The sequence below is a fragment of the Hoplias malabaricus genome, chromosome 1 (assembly GCF_029633855.1).
Source record: "Hoplias malabaricus isolate fHopMal1 chromosome 1, fHopMal1.hap1, whole genome shotgun sequence".
NCBI classification, from domain to species: Eukaryota; Metazoa; Chordata; class Actinopteri; order Characiformes; family Erythrinidae; genus Hoplias; species Hoplias malabaricus.
In genome coordinates this window covers 45334218-45348874 of record NC_089800.1, presented here as the reverse complement: position 1 = coordinate 45348874, position 14657 = coordinate 45334218, and the positions used below count along the sequence as shown (strand labels likewise).

The window sequence follows — 14657 nt, the reverse complement described above, 5'->3', positions numbered from 1 at the left end:
CGGGGAGAACACACCAAATTCCTCACAGACAGTCACCCGGAGCAGGACTCGAACCCACAACCTCCAGGTCCCTGGAGGTGTGACTGCGACACTATCTGCTAAAATCCATCATGCAGCCATCATAAATCTGATTAAACATAAACATTAAAATAAACCTTTGTGTGGGGTTACAAAATGTATCTAAAAATTAAACCTATATATATATATATATATATATATATATAAAACCTAATGTAATTTATTACCTTGTATTAAAATTATTTTAAAATTTGCTTAGATATAACCTTCATTCAGTATTTGCAGATTTTTTAATTTGCACAAGTCCCCACTAATGTTGTAAGTTATATGTTATAAGTTTTATAAGTTATAACATACAAACAACACCACACGGACACTAACATGTAAAATATAGATATAGGCCTACTGGTGGGAGTCATTAAGAAAAACTGTACTACGAAATAAACGGAAAAGGACTTTATAGGACACCGTACGGAAAAAAATGTGTCCTCGTGTCCCTTTAAGAGCGCGGGAGTGAACTAGGCCGAGCTAATGCTGATCTACACCTCATCTTCAACTCTGGGTGGTTGTGTGATTGGGTGGGAGATGGTGTGTTGATCTCTGGGTGCGGACGCTTCAAAAAGTGTCTTTATTTATCAGTGACGTCAGACTGGAGCTACGGGTCGGACATGTTAAGAGTTGATCGTTTTCAGAGTTAAGCTGCGGACTGGAGCGTGATGGAGACACGTCTCTAAATGTTCGGCGAGGGTTACAGTGTGGTTTAAATCTAAACCGAGGAATACAGAGCCACGATGTCTCTGATAGAACAGATGTCTGGAGTAACAAACACACTTCTATCAGCGTGTCCAACTTAGTGGGAAACCTCCATTTCTGCTGTGAGCTCAGTTCTGTGTACACTCGGCCCTGAACAACAGGCTTTGTGTGAGTGTGTGCGTGCGTGTGTGTAAGAGTGAGAATATGGATGTGTATGGTCTCAGCCCCTGTGATCCTGGAGACCGAGTGAAGTGTGGGAGATTCAGGGAGAGGAGCTGTTCAGGTCTTCAGGCTGAGCTCCAGTTGGGAGATTCTGTATTTCAGAGGGACTCTGTCAGCGTTACTGGATGTTAAACTACAGTTATGAGGCTCAAAGCAGTGTCTTTGTCGTTATATGGACTCACATGGCTCTGTGTGATAAAATACTGCCGCTCCAGTCCGAGTCCGGACTGCGACAACGGCAAGGTAAGGAGTTTATATCTAATTACAGTTAATTTACTGCGCCCTGTCATCATGAAGTGCGCTGTATCCGGTCATTTATACCATTGACTGTCCAACCATTTATGTTTCATTTGATAAAGAAATTCATACTTTCACTTACACACTCGGTTTAACAAAATTCTCCACTGGGGGCGCTGTTCAGTGCTTCGAATCAATGGCGCAGAGGATTCTTATTTAATTACATTTAACTGCTACTTGCATTCACAATATAATATACATTTTCTATTGCTTTGTTTTAAAAAGAAGGCCAGTAATATAGAAAGATACACAAACACTATAATTAGAATAAAAGCATCAATACACATTTATAGAGTGTCTTGCTCATGACAGTACACTAAGGAGACCACAGGTTCCTGGCCTCTTGCTGTAATACATTGCTGTGTATTTCTACTTTAAAAATGCTGTGTTTCAAAGCCTTAAATTGGCGAATTCAGGCAGCCAGGGTTTCTTATGTCATAAACCTAAGGAACCAATCCTGTCAGACGGAGGGCTAAATGGAGTTAGAGATGGGGACTAGTTGCATGTACCTTAAGGTTGCTGGTTCAATTTCCATAACCAATAGGAACATCCACAAAGTGCCTTTGTGCTAGGCTAACCCCCTAACTGCTTCCTGGGCCTAGAAGATGGCTGACCACTGCTCTGTACAATGATCATAAAGCATACGTTGATCTGAACATACTGAATGAAGGTGAAGATATAGAGTTCATCCAAAACATCCAAATCAGTTTTTGGCATTAGGGTGTTTTGTTGGAAATAACATATAGAGATAACATATAGAGATATTATTTTAATGAATAGAAATGTGGTTTTAAGGATGCTGACACTGAGCTTCAGGGTCATGGGGTACTTGGTATCCTTCCCTTGGGTCATTGTGAGGCATTTGGTGGGTTCTCTTGGCTTCACATGAGAAAACCCAATGCATTGGATTCCTCCCATAGTCCCAAAAACACATGTTGTTAAGTCAGTTAACTTTGAACAATTGACCACAAGTAGAGTCACACCTAGGAGGTGCACATGGAAGTGTGCTCAGACTCTTGGTCCCTACGACAGATAAATTGGACTGTTGTGTCAGGAAGTACTTACAGCATACAATCTTTAACAAGAGGACAAATAATAGATTTTATATATATATATATATATATATATTATTATTATTATTATTATTATTAAATCATGTACTGTTATTACTTGTCTGTATATGTAATTATCTCCAACTGCAGACTACTGGTTCATTTGCCCAGAACTGTATACCAAATATGTGCAAATTGTAGGTTTATGAAAATTAATAAATTAAATTATGCTGCATATCATCTTTCATTTTTATTGTTGTTAAATGTTTTCCAAAGACAAAGCTGGAGATGGACCTACCTCATTCTGACGAACTCGTGTGTTCAGAGCCATGGACACACGTGACTTTGGTAAGTCTTTTTTACCGTACACAGTGAATGTGGAGGACCAGCATAGCTTTAAATTAATTTACTATTTTAAAGATTTAAAATTTAAGGCTCAGTAAAGGAGTGCTGATAATTTGTGTCTATATGTACCTTGTCGTCTATTGAGTATTTGACCTAATTGTTTATCTCTCTCTCCCTGTTGTTGCAGAGGCATACTGAAATTGCTACCAAATACTCTCTACAGGTAAAATAAATGCATACCTACCACTCCAGATTTAATAAACATGCTGCATATTATAACTGTATCAGTTTTTATCCTAAATTCTTGTTCTTGAGTGTAATAGTGTAAATTATAATACTAAATAAATGGACCATTGCAGTTTTTATGCATGGTGAATTCTTTTTTTGTCTTTTGTATTCTCAGCCAGCAGAACATATCTGCATGAATATGTCCATCAAATATAATCACATTATCCCCAACAGGTAAGCCTCACACTTATGCAAACTGCACTGCTTAAAACCCTGTTAGTCCATGTCCCTGGTTATACAGGCACTGGTCATGAAATTAGAATATCATCATCATCATCATCATCATCATTTTCTTCTCCGCTTCTCCATTTCAGGGTCGCGGTAGAATATCATGAAAAGGTTTAATTTCAGTACTTCCATTAAAAAATGAAACTTGTATATTATATTCGTTCATTACACACAGATTGATATATTTCAAGTGTTTATTTCTTTTAATTTGATGATTATAACTGACAACTAATGAAAACCCCAAATTCAGTATCTCAGAAAATTAAAATATTTCTTAAGACCAATCACAAAAAAGGATTTTTAGAAACGCTGGCCTTAAAAAGTCCTTTGTAGCGATGATGTCTGCTCCGTCAGGACAAACTGCTGACAAGTGTGCAGATAAGTAATGTTAACAATGGTGAAATTAACTCATTTCACCCCCAGCTCCTTAATTACATTTCCTGTTCCACCTTAAATGTTACTGCAGCTGCTTTCTGTGTTTTAACACTGAGAGAAGCCCATGTAAATAAAACACTGTGTAAAAGAATATAAAAGAAAACGCACAGCAATAGGAACAGTTTAATTTAAAGCACAATTTAAGGTGGAACAGAACATTTAAGAACCTAGGGAATAAGGAGGTTATTCAGATTTGTTACCAGCTTGCTGCAGCTTGTCCTGATGGAGACAAGTCCAAAACTAGATCTAGAGCTAGATCAGGCCCAAAACTCTGAAACTGCAAAAACAATGATCCGAAAAAAAGAATCTAAAAGTGAAAATAAAATCTGTGACTGAAAAAAAGATAAGATTTTAATCTGAAAACATAAAATCAGCAACTGAAAAATATAAGACTTCAAATATCAAAATATATGTGAAAATGAAAACTAAATTATTCAAAAAAAATAATTAAATCTAAATTCTATATAAACTGAAAAAATTCATCCTACAATTATTTTAATTTTTAACACATTGTTCTATTTTTTAAAGTTCAATCTCAAGGTTTGAACTTTCAGTTTCAGATTTTCTTTCTTTTTTTTTCTTTTCAAATGAACAAAGCTTTTGACCCTAATATAGCTCCATATATTACTATGTCACCATTAAATGTCTTATGGGAAGAAATGTATAAAACCAATTATTTCCCCCTTTCATATCCCCAACTAATAAAATGAGCAAAAAAACAACAGTCATCGAGCTCAGGCACAGACCCTAACATTGGGTCTCTCTCAGAAGCAATGTTGGAGTGTGGAAGCAAAATGTATAAAGGTTCAGAATTTAGTAATGTAATGTGAAGTCTGTGTGAAATCAAGGTTAGAGGATCCTAAATATTGAGTCATATATGCAAATTGTTTTGAAATATGAGATAATTCTATATACCGAGGCTTTTGGTGTTTGTTTAAAGTGGAGCTCACAGGCCTGTTGGAGTGATGAGTGGACAATACCGGTACTGCCCCCCTCAGCGTTGGCTTAACAACCTGAAGGTATCCTACATTTATGTGACATTTATGTAACACACACAAGATTAACATGTTTGGGCTCGAGTTCTGTAGGAAAGCCTGCAAAGCAGGTGTTTATCAGTCAGATGTTTAGGTACATGTTCAAATTAATGATAATATTTAGATGGATTAAGGTGTCTGATCAATGTGTGGCTTTCTCAAGTTTTTCCAAATTCATAAATGTAGTTGTGTGCAAAAGTTGGGTGTTTGGGTTTTCCTTCAGGTCCTCAAGTTTTCTACCACAGTCCAAAAACGCGTGTGTGTGTGTGTGTGTGTGTCCCCTTGATAGACTGGCACCTTCTCCGGGGTGTGTTCCTGCAATATACCCAGTGATTTAGAGTACGTTCTGGACCCACAATGATTAGGATGAAGCATTTATAGAAGATTAATTCATTTTTAAGATTGGCCGACCAGTATAAGTACTTTCAGAGCAATACAAATTTAAAAGAGGTAAATATTCTTATTTAAGTAAATACCAGTGTCATTTTGGGGTAAAAATAAAATAGTTATAGAACTGTACCAATTAACAGATTGATATGCCATCCATTCATTATCTGTAAGTGCTTATCCAGTTCAGGGTCGCGGTGGATCCAGAGCCTACCTGGAATCATTGGGCGCAAGGCGGGAATACACCCTGGAGGGGGCACCAGTCCTTCACAGGGCAACACACACATTCACTAACACCTACAGACACTTTTGTGTCACCAATCCACCTACCTTTTTGGACTGTGGGAGGAAACCCACACGGACACGGGGAGAACACACTCCTCACAGACAGTCAACCGGCGTGGGAATCGAACCCACAACCTCCAGGTCCCTGGAGCTGTGTAACTGCGACACTACCTCCTGCGCCACCGTGCCGCCAGATTGATATGATTCAGTTAAATATAAATAAATAAAATGTTAAATATTTAAAATTTATAATGTTATTCAACAAAATCTATCAGTCAAGTTATTATTTTATCTATGATTCTCTACTGAGAAGTAGAGTAAATCTAATATATCCTTCTGCACCAGGATGGTGCCACAGTGCTCTTGTATCACCCCTGTGTCTCGGAGGATGCTCGCAGAGGCCTGGCGGTGTTGGCTCATTCATGCCTTCCTCACTACATCCTCACAGCTCACCCCCAGCTCAGCCAACACAGAGTGAGTCATTATTTCATACTAGCACCATCAGATACTGCAGTGTACCTCCTGACTGCATAGTCACAATATTCCTGACTCAGTGTTTTGCTTCTAACAAAGAGTCTATATTTTGTATGCTCAGGTGATAAATTTAAGATAAGAAAATGCCTTAAGAGTTTTTTGTCATGCTGTAAGAGACCCCGATTTCATTACATTTCTTCAGGGAACTAGTCAAGGTGTCATAACATCTCAAATTTCACATTACATTTACAACTACAATGAATGTACAAATGTGACTTTGCTCAGTAGTGGCACTAATGTGATGCATAGAAGCTTCTTGGTCAGTAGTGACACAAAATAAAATTGGTGGGAGAAATGTATTTATTTATTTTATTTTTTTTTTACTTCTACACATTTTTATATACACCATTTCATAAACCATCATGGTGAACATCTATTGTATTCTGTTGTAATTATTAAATCTGTGCTGTTTAAGATTTTGTTAATAGTGTCCTTTTTCAAACAGTTTATTCCTAAATTCCATTGTTATCATTTTTCCATAAGCCATTTGCCTTGGTCTCCTGGGGTCAGACACTTGAGATGTCCCACGTGAACGCATCAGGAGTATGTGAGTGGTTGTACACCGTTTACTCCACCCTTAATCAAACCAAGGAAAACAGATGGCCAAAGTACAACCTGTATTTGACAAAGGCAGCTCCTGTGACAAGAGTGTTTGGCCCTACAGTAAAGGTCAGTAATCAAAAATGATCGATCCAAAACAAAGGTGAACTACCAAAGAAGCAATTCAAACATCTGTCTTTAATCTGTTAAATCTCTCTCTGACAGTCTCTGAGAGCATGCTGTGTAGAAGCTCTGGCTGCATATGAGCGGAATGTAGGAAGAACAAGGAAGATCCGGGCAGCCCTCCAGACGGAGAAAGAGAAAGGGGAATTGAAGAGAGATGATGAAGCAAACCTGTCTGATAATCCTGCACTTAATTTCTCTGAGTCCAAAAATCTAAACTCTACACAGACACTGAACATTTCTGTGGATAAAGAGATTCGTTCAACAAGCCCTCAAGACCAATTGCAGGCTGCAGACAAGAGTACAGTGGACACAAAGGAAAAGACAACAAAAGAGCAGTTACAGACGCTGGATGTTATAAAGCACCGTATTAAAACTGATACAGAAGAGCAAGATGCTGAAGGTGGCTGTGGCCAAGGTCAATGCATAGCTCATAACACGGGAGCTCCAAACATAGGAGGTCCATTACAAGGTCAGAGGGTGTCCACAGCACGGTCAGATGAGGCTGTGTGGGCTGCTGCAGCACTAGGCTTTCTCTTAGTGCTGCTCACACTCTCAGTGCTCCACACACGACTTTACCGTCATTGGCGCGCACCACCCAGCCTCTACTGGCGTGAGACCCAGCAGGACTACGAGAGTGTGGGAGGTATGTATGCGCACACACACACACTCCTGCCTTTTTTGCCCTACTCTGTCTGTTAACCTATTAAAACCAAATAAAATTGGACTTATCTCAACATAGTACTAGAGCTGAACACACTGTGGTAGGTTTAAAGAAAAGAAAATTGTTAAAGTTTTGAAACTATCAATATTTAGAAAATATTATCAGTACTATTTTAAATGACAGAAGCCACGCTCCATGATTCCAGCCTAAGGCTACGTTCACACAGCAGATAAGTGTCCTAAATCAGATTTTGTGATTGAATCTGATTCTTTATTTCTCTCTGCTATTCACACTTTCTAAATAATGTTACCTAAATATGACGTTAGTCTGAACAGATCATGCTCCTAAACTGGCCCACGTGTGCAAAAGTATGATGCTTCACGCTCTGACCAGAAGGAAATATTTGTTTGTTTGTTTGATACAAAAGACTTTTATTTCTGCAGTGAAGTAATGGGACTGGACTGGTGTTTTACTGTGCAGCACTCTATCACAAAAAGACCCTGTCCTTTATTCCAAATGAGCTCTTTTGTTAAAAACATGGTATTAATTAAAGATTTTAAAGAATATTTAAATATTTTATTTTTAACTACAGATTTGCCAGGTCTCTTGTAAACACAAGGTTTGAAAGGTTTGAACACTGACATGAGTTTAATATTTATCTGATCCACATTTAAGCAGTTTCACACTGACATAAACAATAAAAACGTATATAGAACTATTAATTAGTTAGTTTTTCTTGGGGTTGTTTTTTAAAAAATAAAAACAACACCACCACATTTCCATTGAGTTTTAATTTTTCATAATTTAGTGACAGACACACATTAAGAAGTTTTATGTTTCCCAATATTTTTTTTTAGAAAAAAAAAATGCTTTGACCCGGTAGTTTCCATGTCCTAAACACCTCAAATTTAAACTTTCTAAGTGGTTCTACATCAGTTTTAATGTGGGACATTTTCTCCTTCTGTTTGTGCTTGGAGTGAGAGTTCATGTTTTAATATCCTTTAAAGTCATTTATTAGTACTCTGTTTTAAACATAGAACTCATTTGGAATAAAGTCCTAGGGTCTTTTGTGATACGGTGCAGCACAGTGAAACACCAGTTTGGTCAGATTCCTTCAAATCAAAAACAGAAGTGCTTTGTATGAAACAAACTTTAAATTTCCTTCTTGTCAGAGCCTGAAGCACTGTCCTTTTGCACATGTGGGTCAGTTTAAGAGCGTGATCTCAGACTGATATCAGATGTAGGCCACGTTATGTAGATGGTGGTGAACAACAACAAAAATCAGGTTTGTTCAATAAGTCAGATTTGGGTCACACGTACCTGCTGTGTGTACTTACGGGTGTCAAACCTATCAAGCTTCATAACCTTTATCAATCTGCTTTGTAAAACACCTGATTCAACTCATCACCTCATTATTAAAAGACAGAAAACCCTGCTCTATTTACTGGGATCAGAGTAAAGCACCAGGTTTTCCATGACTTGTTTGACTATAAATATTTCTAACAGGTTAACACCCACCTGGTTTTTAGTTAAACCATTGATCACACATGCTCAATCTTGCATTAATGATGGTGTTTATGTTGCAGATATAATTCGAAGAAGGCTGAGGATGGTGGGTAGGAGGAAGAGGAGAGTCAGCCAGAGCAGAAGACAGGAGTGCCCCTTGTTGCCCAACTCTAGCACTGACAATGAGTCTGACTGATTCACTGCAGTGGACAAAGCTAGGGACATCCAAGTTTTCTGGGCACTGCTCATCCTAACTGAATATACACAAGACAAATATCCATCTTGATTGAAAGAGATTAGGGATTCTGACTTGAATATAAGCATATTATGATTAAGAACCTATTCATGGTATATTAGTAGGTACAGGATATTCTTGTGACATTTTGCAAAATATATATGCAACTCTGTCAAGAAATGAAGGAATAAACAAGCACAAGGTGTACAATAGATTTATCTTTAAGTGATGTATACATTTTTTGCTTATCTGTATGTCATTATCAACAAACACAGTTGAATTTCTATTCTAGTAAATCTGATTGGTTTGGGAATGCAGTATACAGGATATAGGGTGTATGCGTGTGCATTATCAGTTACCAATACATTGCATTGCATTGTCTTGAATAGTCTAGCATTTTTTATTTATTTATCTTTTTTTAATCCTGTCTGAAATACTTTTGTTTAAAAAATATATATATATATATATATATATATATATATATATATATATACACACACACACATACAGGGTTGGACAATGAAACTGAAACACCTGCACAGTGGACAGAGGGATTTTAAGCCATTCTTCCAGATTGTGTGTAACTGATCCAGATTACTCTACTAGTGGCCAGGTCACTACGTGATGCTGGTGGAGGAAAACGTTTCCTGACTCGCTCCTCCAGAACACCCCAAAGTGGCTCAATAATATTTAGATCTGGTGACTGTGCAGGCCATGGGAGGTCTTCAACTTCACTTTCATGTTCATCAAACCAATCTTTCACCAGTCTTGCTGTGTGTATTGGTGCATTGTCGTCCTGATACACGGCACCACCTTCAGGATGCAATGTTTGTACCATTGGATGCACATGGTCTTACTGGTGCAATGTGCAATTAATGAAGATTGGCCACCAGGCTGGTTCAATTTAGCCATGAAACCTCCCACATATATATATATATATATATATATATATATATATATATATATATATATATATATATATATAAAATAGCTGTAGATACCTGAGCACCAGTAGTTGGATTAAAAGGACTATCTGAGGGCCATTGCTGGTGAAGAATATGAAATCGAATTCATTTTAAAGACAGAACAGAACTTACCAGGAGATGGCAGCAAATGCGGGACTTAAAATATTTAATAGGTAATGTAGGAATGCATAGACACTAGGTATATGTCTAAAGGTTTGCAGACTCCTGCTCATTTTGTAATGTATACATATTTCTCACAATTTGTATGTCTTTCATTAAGTCCAGATTTATAGTTCACATGCTTTTATGAACCAAACACAGCCATGGTTAAATGTCTTATTTTTCTATAGCATTTTTTACTTGGAATGAAACTGACAGTTCCGTCAATGTGCCTCTTAAGTCAGACATGAATCAATGAGCCCTATTTTGATTGGCTACCTTATTTTTTTTTACTCAAAAAGCACTTGAGTATGAATTCTTCTGAGGTAATCATTCTCATTGAATTGGCAGTTTACTGCAATACATTTTAAAAATGTTACCTTGTTCACACATAATACATGACATTTTTATTTCTTTTATTTAAAAACAGTTTTAATAGGAGGATGGCACAGTGGTGCAGCAGGTAGTGTCACTGACACACAGCTCCAGGGACTTGGGGTTGTGGGTTCGAGCCCCGCTCCAGGTGACTGACTGTGAGGAGTTCAGTGGGTTCTCCCTGTGTCCATGTGGGTTTTCTTCAGGTAGTTCAGGTTCCTACAACAGTCTACAAACACACATTGGTAGGTGGATTGACTGCTCAAAAGTGTCCATAGGTGTGTGTGTGTTGCCCTGCAAAGGGCTGGCACCCCCTCTAGTGTGTATCCCCACCTTGCACCCACTGATTCCGGGTAGGCTCTGGACCCACCACAACCCTGAACTAAATAAGCGGTTACAGACAAAGTGAATGAGTGGTTCCCTGTAATACCACTTTGATGCAGTAACAGCCTTTACTCTTCTGAGCAGCCTTTACACTAAATATTAAAATTGCTATGAGGATTAGTGAGATACTTGTTCACAAAACCAAAGAGCCCCACTACTCCATAGCCCATTGGATGTTCTAAAGCTTCTTACTGTATTGACTTTCCCTAGAGATTATACAAGTTGTGTGTGCACTTTCCTTAATATTAAGTGGTGTCTCGATAATTTGTACATATATTATTCAACGTGTTCAGTTGTACATATTGTATTCAATCTATTGCTCTGTATACAGTGTTAGCCATATTTCACCATGTTCTTAAAGGGTCAGGCTCTCACTGTAAATGGTAAGTGGAACTGATAATATGGAATATGAAATATGATGGTAAATAAAAGGAGATGGCTTTAACGTTATGGTCTAATCTGTGTATGCAAAAACTAATAATTTGATCAGCACGAATCACTTGTAAATTCCAAGTGTGACATGTTTAAGCAATAAAACATGCATAGAATTGTGTTAGATTTTAAATGTGTTTCATGCAATAGGAATGTTTGTGTTTCATTCAAGGTGTAGCATCTTTTATTATGGCCTTATGAGATTAAGGGTGATGACCTAGAATCAGAAACTATCAGCATGTATTTGTTTGGGTTTTTATTTTATCAGTTAATAAACTGTTTCTACTTTTAAATACATTTGTGATGATTTTGTATTGTATTTTGATTTTGCAATGCTTGGATATTCATTGTGTAAAGTATTAGGTTATGAAATATGATTCCTGTTGTAACAAATGTATGCAATGCTAATCTCGTTTAAATGTCTGTGTGGTGTCAGAATCCAGAAACCTACCAGTGCAATTACCTCTTAAACTCCAGGCTTATGAATGAATTATTAATTTTACTGCTTATTATGAAGTAAGTTCTATGACTAAGTGGATAAAATATATAGTATGTTGAGTCAAAAGAACAGGTGAGGAGGTGATGAGTTGGATCTCGATTATTGTCTCACTACCATTATATCCTTGAGCAAGACAACACTCCAGTAACTCTAACAAAATTTGAAACACCAGCACTAATCATAAACAATAAGTCCAGAACTTGGAGGAAAATTGCTTTACATTTACTTACATTGAATACAAGCTGACAGTTCAGATAAGCCAAAAAGAAAAGTTAATGTTAATGAAAAGACAGTTCTCCACTCAATACAGGAAAAAAATAGAGAGACCAAATACATTGTGTGTAACTGATCTAGTTAAGGATCAAAGTGGGTCTGGAGCCAACATGGAATCACTGAACGCAAGGAAGGAATACTCTCTGGATGGGTTACCAGTCCATCACACCACACTCACACCTATGGACAATATTCATGGCCAATCCATCTACCAACATTTGTTTTTGGACTGTGGGAGAAAAACAGAGTAGCTGGAGGAAAACTATGCAGACACAGGGAGAACACATCAAACTCCTCACAGTCAGCCAGCCGAGGTGGGGCTCAAACCCACAGCCCCATGACCCTGGAGCATTGTGACAGTGACACTGTTTGTTGCACCACTATGCTGCCCCAGGTAACAAATTCACATTAATTATTGTGTCTAATTCATATACTAATGTTTTATCATAGATATTTATGCATAGAATTATCTCCATCTTCTGTAAATTGAAAAAAAATATTAATGATTAGTGTCCCAAAAATATTAGTTTAAAGATGCAAATTACTGGATACTAACATTATTTAAGAGATGCATCTGATGGAGACATCATTTCAGTGAGGGTCTCTGCACTTTCTGAGTGTTTTCATTTTATGATAGGTGGAGTGGTAGGAGGAGCAGGTGAAACATGACATCATTGTTTAACAGCAATAAGTTAATATCAAAGGTGCATGGTGACAGAACCTGGATGATGCTGAGGTAAGCTCATAAACATTTTTTATTTTTCCATTTAAATAATATGCTTAGCTGAGATGTTTGAAAATAATCCTTTCAAATCCTCCTCATTTAAAAAGCTATTGATATTGTAGCTGTTTCCAATCTGCCTGGCCTTCTTCAAATTTACACACACAAGCATGCCCTCACACCTTCTTCAGCAGGACTACTTGCCTTTCCCTCTTCCAACTTGAGAAGTCTTGGTGATGGCCTTCCCTAGACTTGCTTCATACCTCTGCAATGCACTGTTTTTGTTCCCTTGCTCTTGTATTGTGTTATATGTTGTCATAGGTGATTTTTATGTTTTGTATTTTACATGTTAATACATATTGTAATCAATGTCTTTGAGTCATTGAAAGCCTCTTTATATATACACACACAATATTGTTGTTGATTAATAAGATCAGATCAATAAGAGACTTATTTAATCATTTAAATTTCAGGTTCATTTTAAAAGAAAAGGGCTGTCCCTATCCCCTGGAGAGAACAGAATCCAAGTGATGCCTCACTGAAACACATTCAACACCATGCATGAAGTACTTAGACAGTGTTTATGCACTGCTGACAACATTGCCATTTCCGAACAAATAAGTCCTTGAACCACAGTGGTAATCTGTGTCCTCTTATGCAAGTTTTAGAGGGTGTGTTTTCTACACCCATAAGGACTGCATGTAAGGTGTGTTTTGCAATGGGAGCAGAAAAATAAACACGGCACCAATTATGGATCACTGACCTTAAACTGTGAAACTGCAGTGTGCTGAACACAACATGTAAGAATAATAAGACTTTATCAGGATGTTACACTGGCAATGCATTTTCCACAATATAATCACTTGTGGTTCAATCCAGCTGTGTTGAAGTTCAGGGAGAATTTTAATGGCTGATAGATATCTCCAGACTCTGAATGTTCTACAAGTTTCAAATTTGCTTGATATATGTTTAAACAAGTGATGCTTGAAGGTAAATTAATGACCCTTGTCGTCTCTCTGAGGCAAAGAACAGACCATATATAATTACACAAGTTGTATTTTTACTTCGCTTAAAGCTACACTGGCAGAGGGTCTGGCATACATGGAAGCATACATTTCTTCATGCATGTACTAAATGTTTCTCAGAGTTCTAACGTCATTTAGAAACCAGTCTAAATGTATTTATTTATTTGGTAGGTCAACTGACTGTGTGAATGTTTGAGTGACTGAGAGAGCGTGTGATGCCCTGCAATGGACTAGCATCCTGTCCTGGGTGTATTCCTGCCTTACGTATTTGTTGTTTAAAATGCTGTAATAAAATTGTTCAATTGTCTGGTTATTTTCTGCCAGTAGAGCAGTTCTTATGAAATATAAATGGATTCCATTGTTCCCTTTCATATGGTAATGTTAGCAACATGACTACAAATGTGTGCCTAAAGAAACTGAAGAAATGTAATAATATATGATGAGACGGTATGGTGGGTAGTGGTAGTTTGGGTTCAGTTCCTTTTCCAAGTAAGCACACCATGCTATATGCAACAATCGTCCTTAGGCAAGACACCTAACCCTGCATTCATTTTTGTCTGTAACATGATATTAAAAATAAGAAGCTCTGGGAATGGCCATAAATTATGAATATAATCTTGTAGCTAGAAACACAAAAGGAGCATGTGCCATGACAAAGTACATGACAAAATTGTAAGAATAGATGAGGTTATTCTTGAGGGGAAACTGGAAGCCAAATAAGGTTTACTATTGCAGTGTGTGCATTAATTGCTAAGGAACATGCCCTTGATGTGTATAATCTGATACACATCTCCAAAGTATTGTTCTTTCCTTCAGTG

At 37.4% G+C, this 14657-nt stretch overlaps 1 protein-coding gene across 1 annotated transcript; it reads left to right on the top strand.

Annotated features, from left to right (window-relative positions):
- The first annotated feature begins 578 nt into the window (after positions 1-578).
- Positions 579-9430, top strand: tp53i13 (tumor protein p53 inducible protein 13). The gene is made up of 9 exons (XM_066664259.1): positions 579-1236; positions 2619-2690; positions 2875-2910; positions 3091-3149; positions 4579-4657; positions 5690-5818; positions 6362-6547; positions 6644-7247; positions 8852-9430. Exons 1-9 carry the CDS (start codon positions 1135-1137, stop codon positions 8965-8967), a joined length of 1383 nt encoding a protein of 460 aa, XP_066520356.1. The 5' UTR covers positions 579-1134; the 3' UTR covers positions 8968-9430.
- Positions 9431-14657: the final 5227 nt, after the last annotated feature.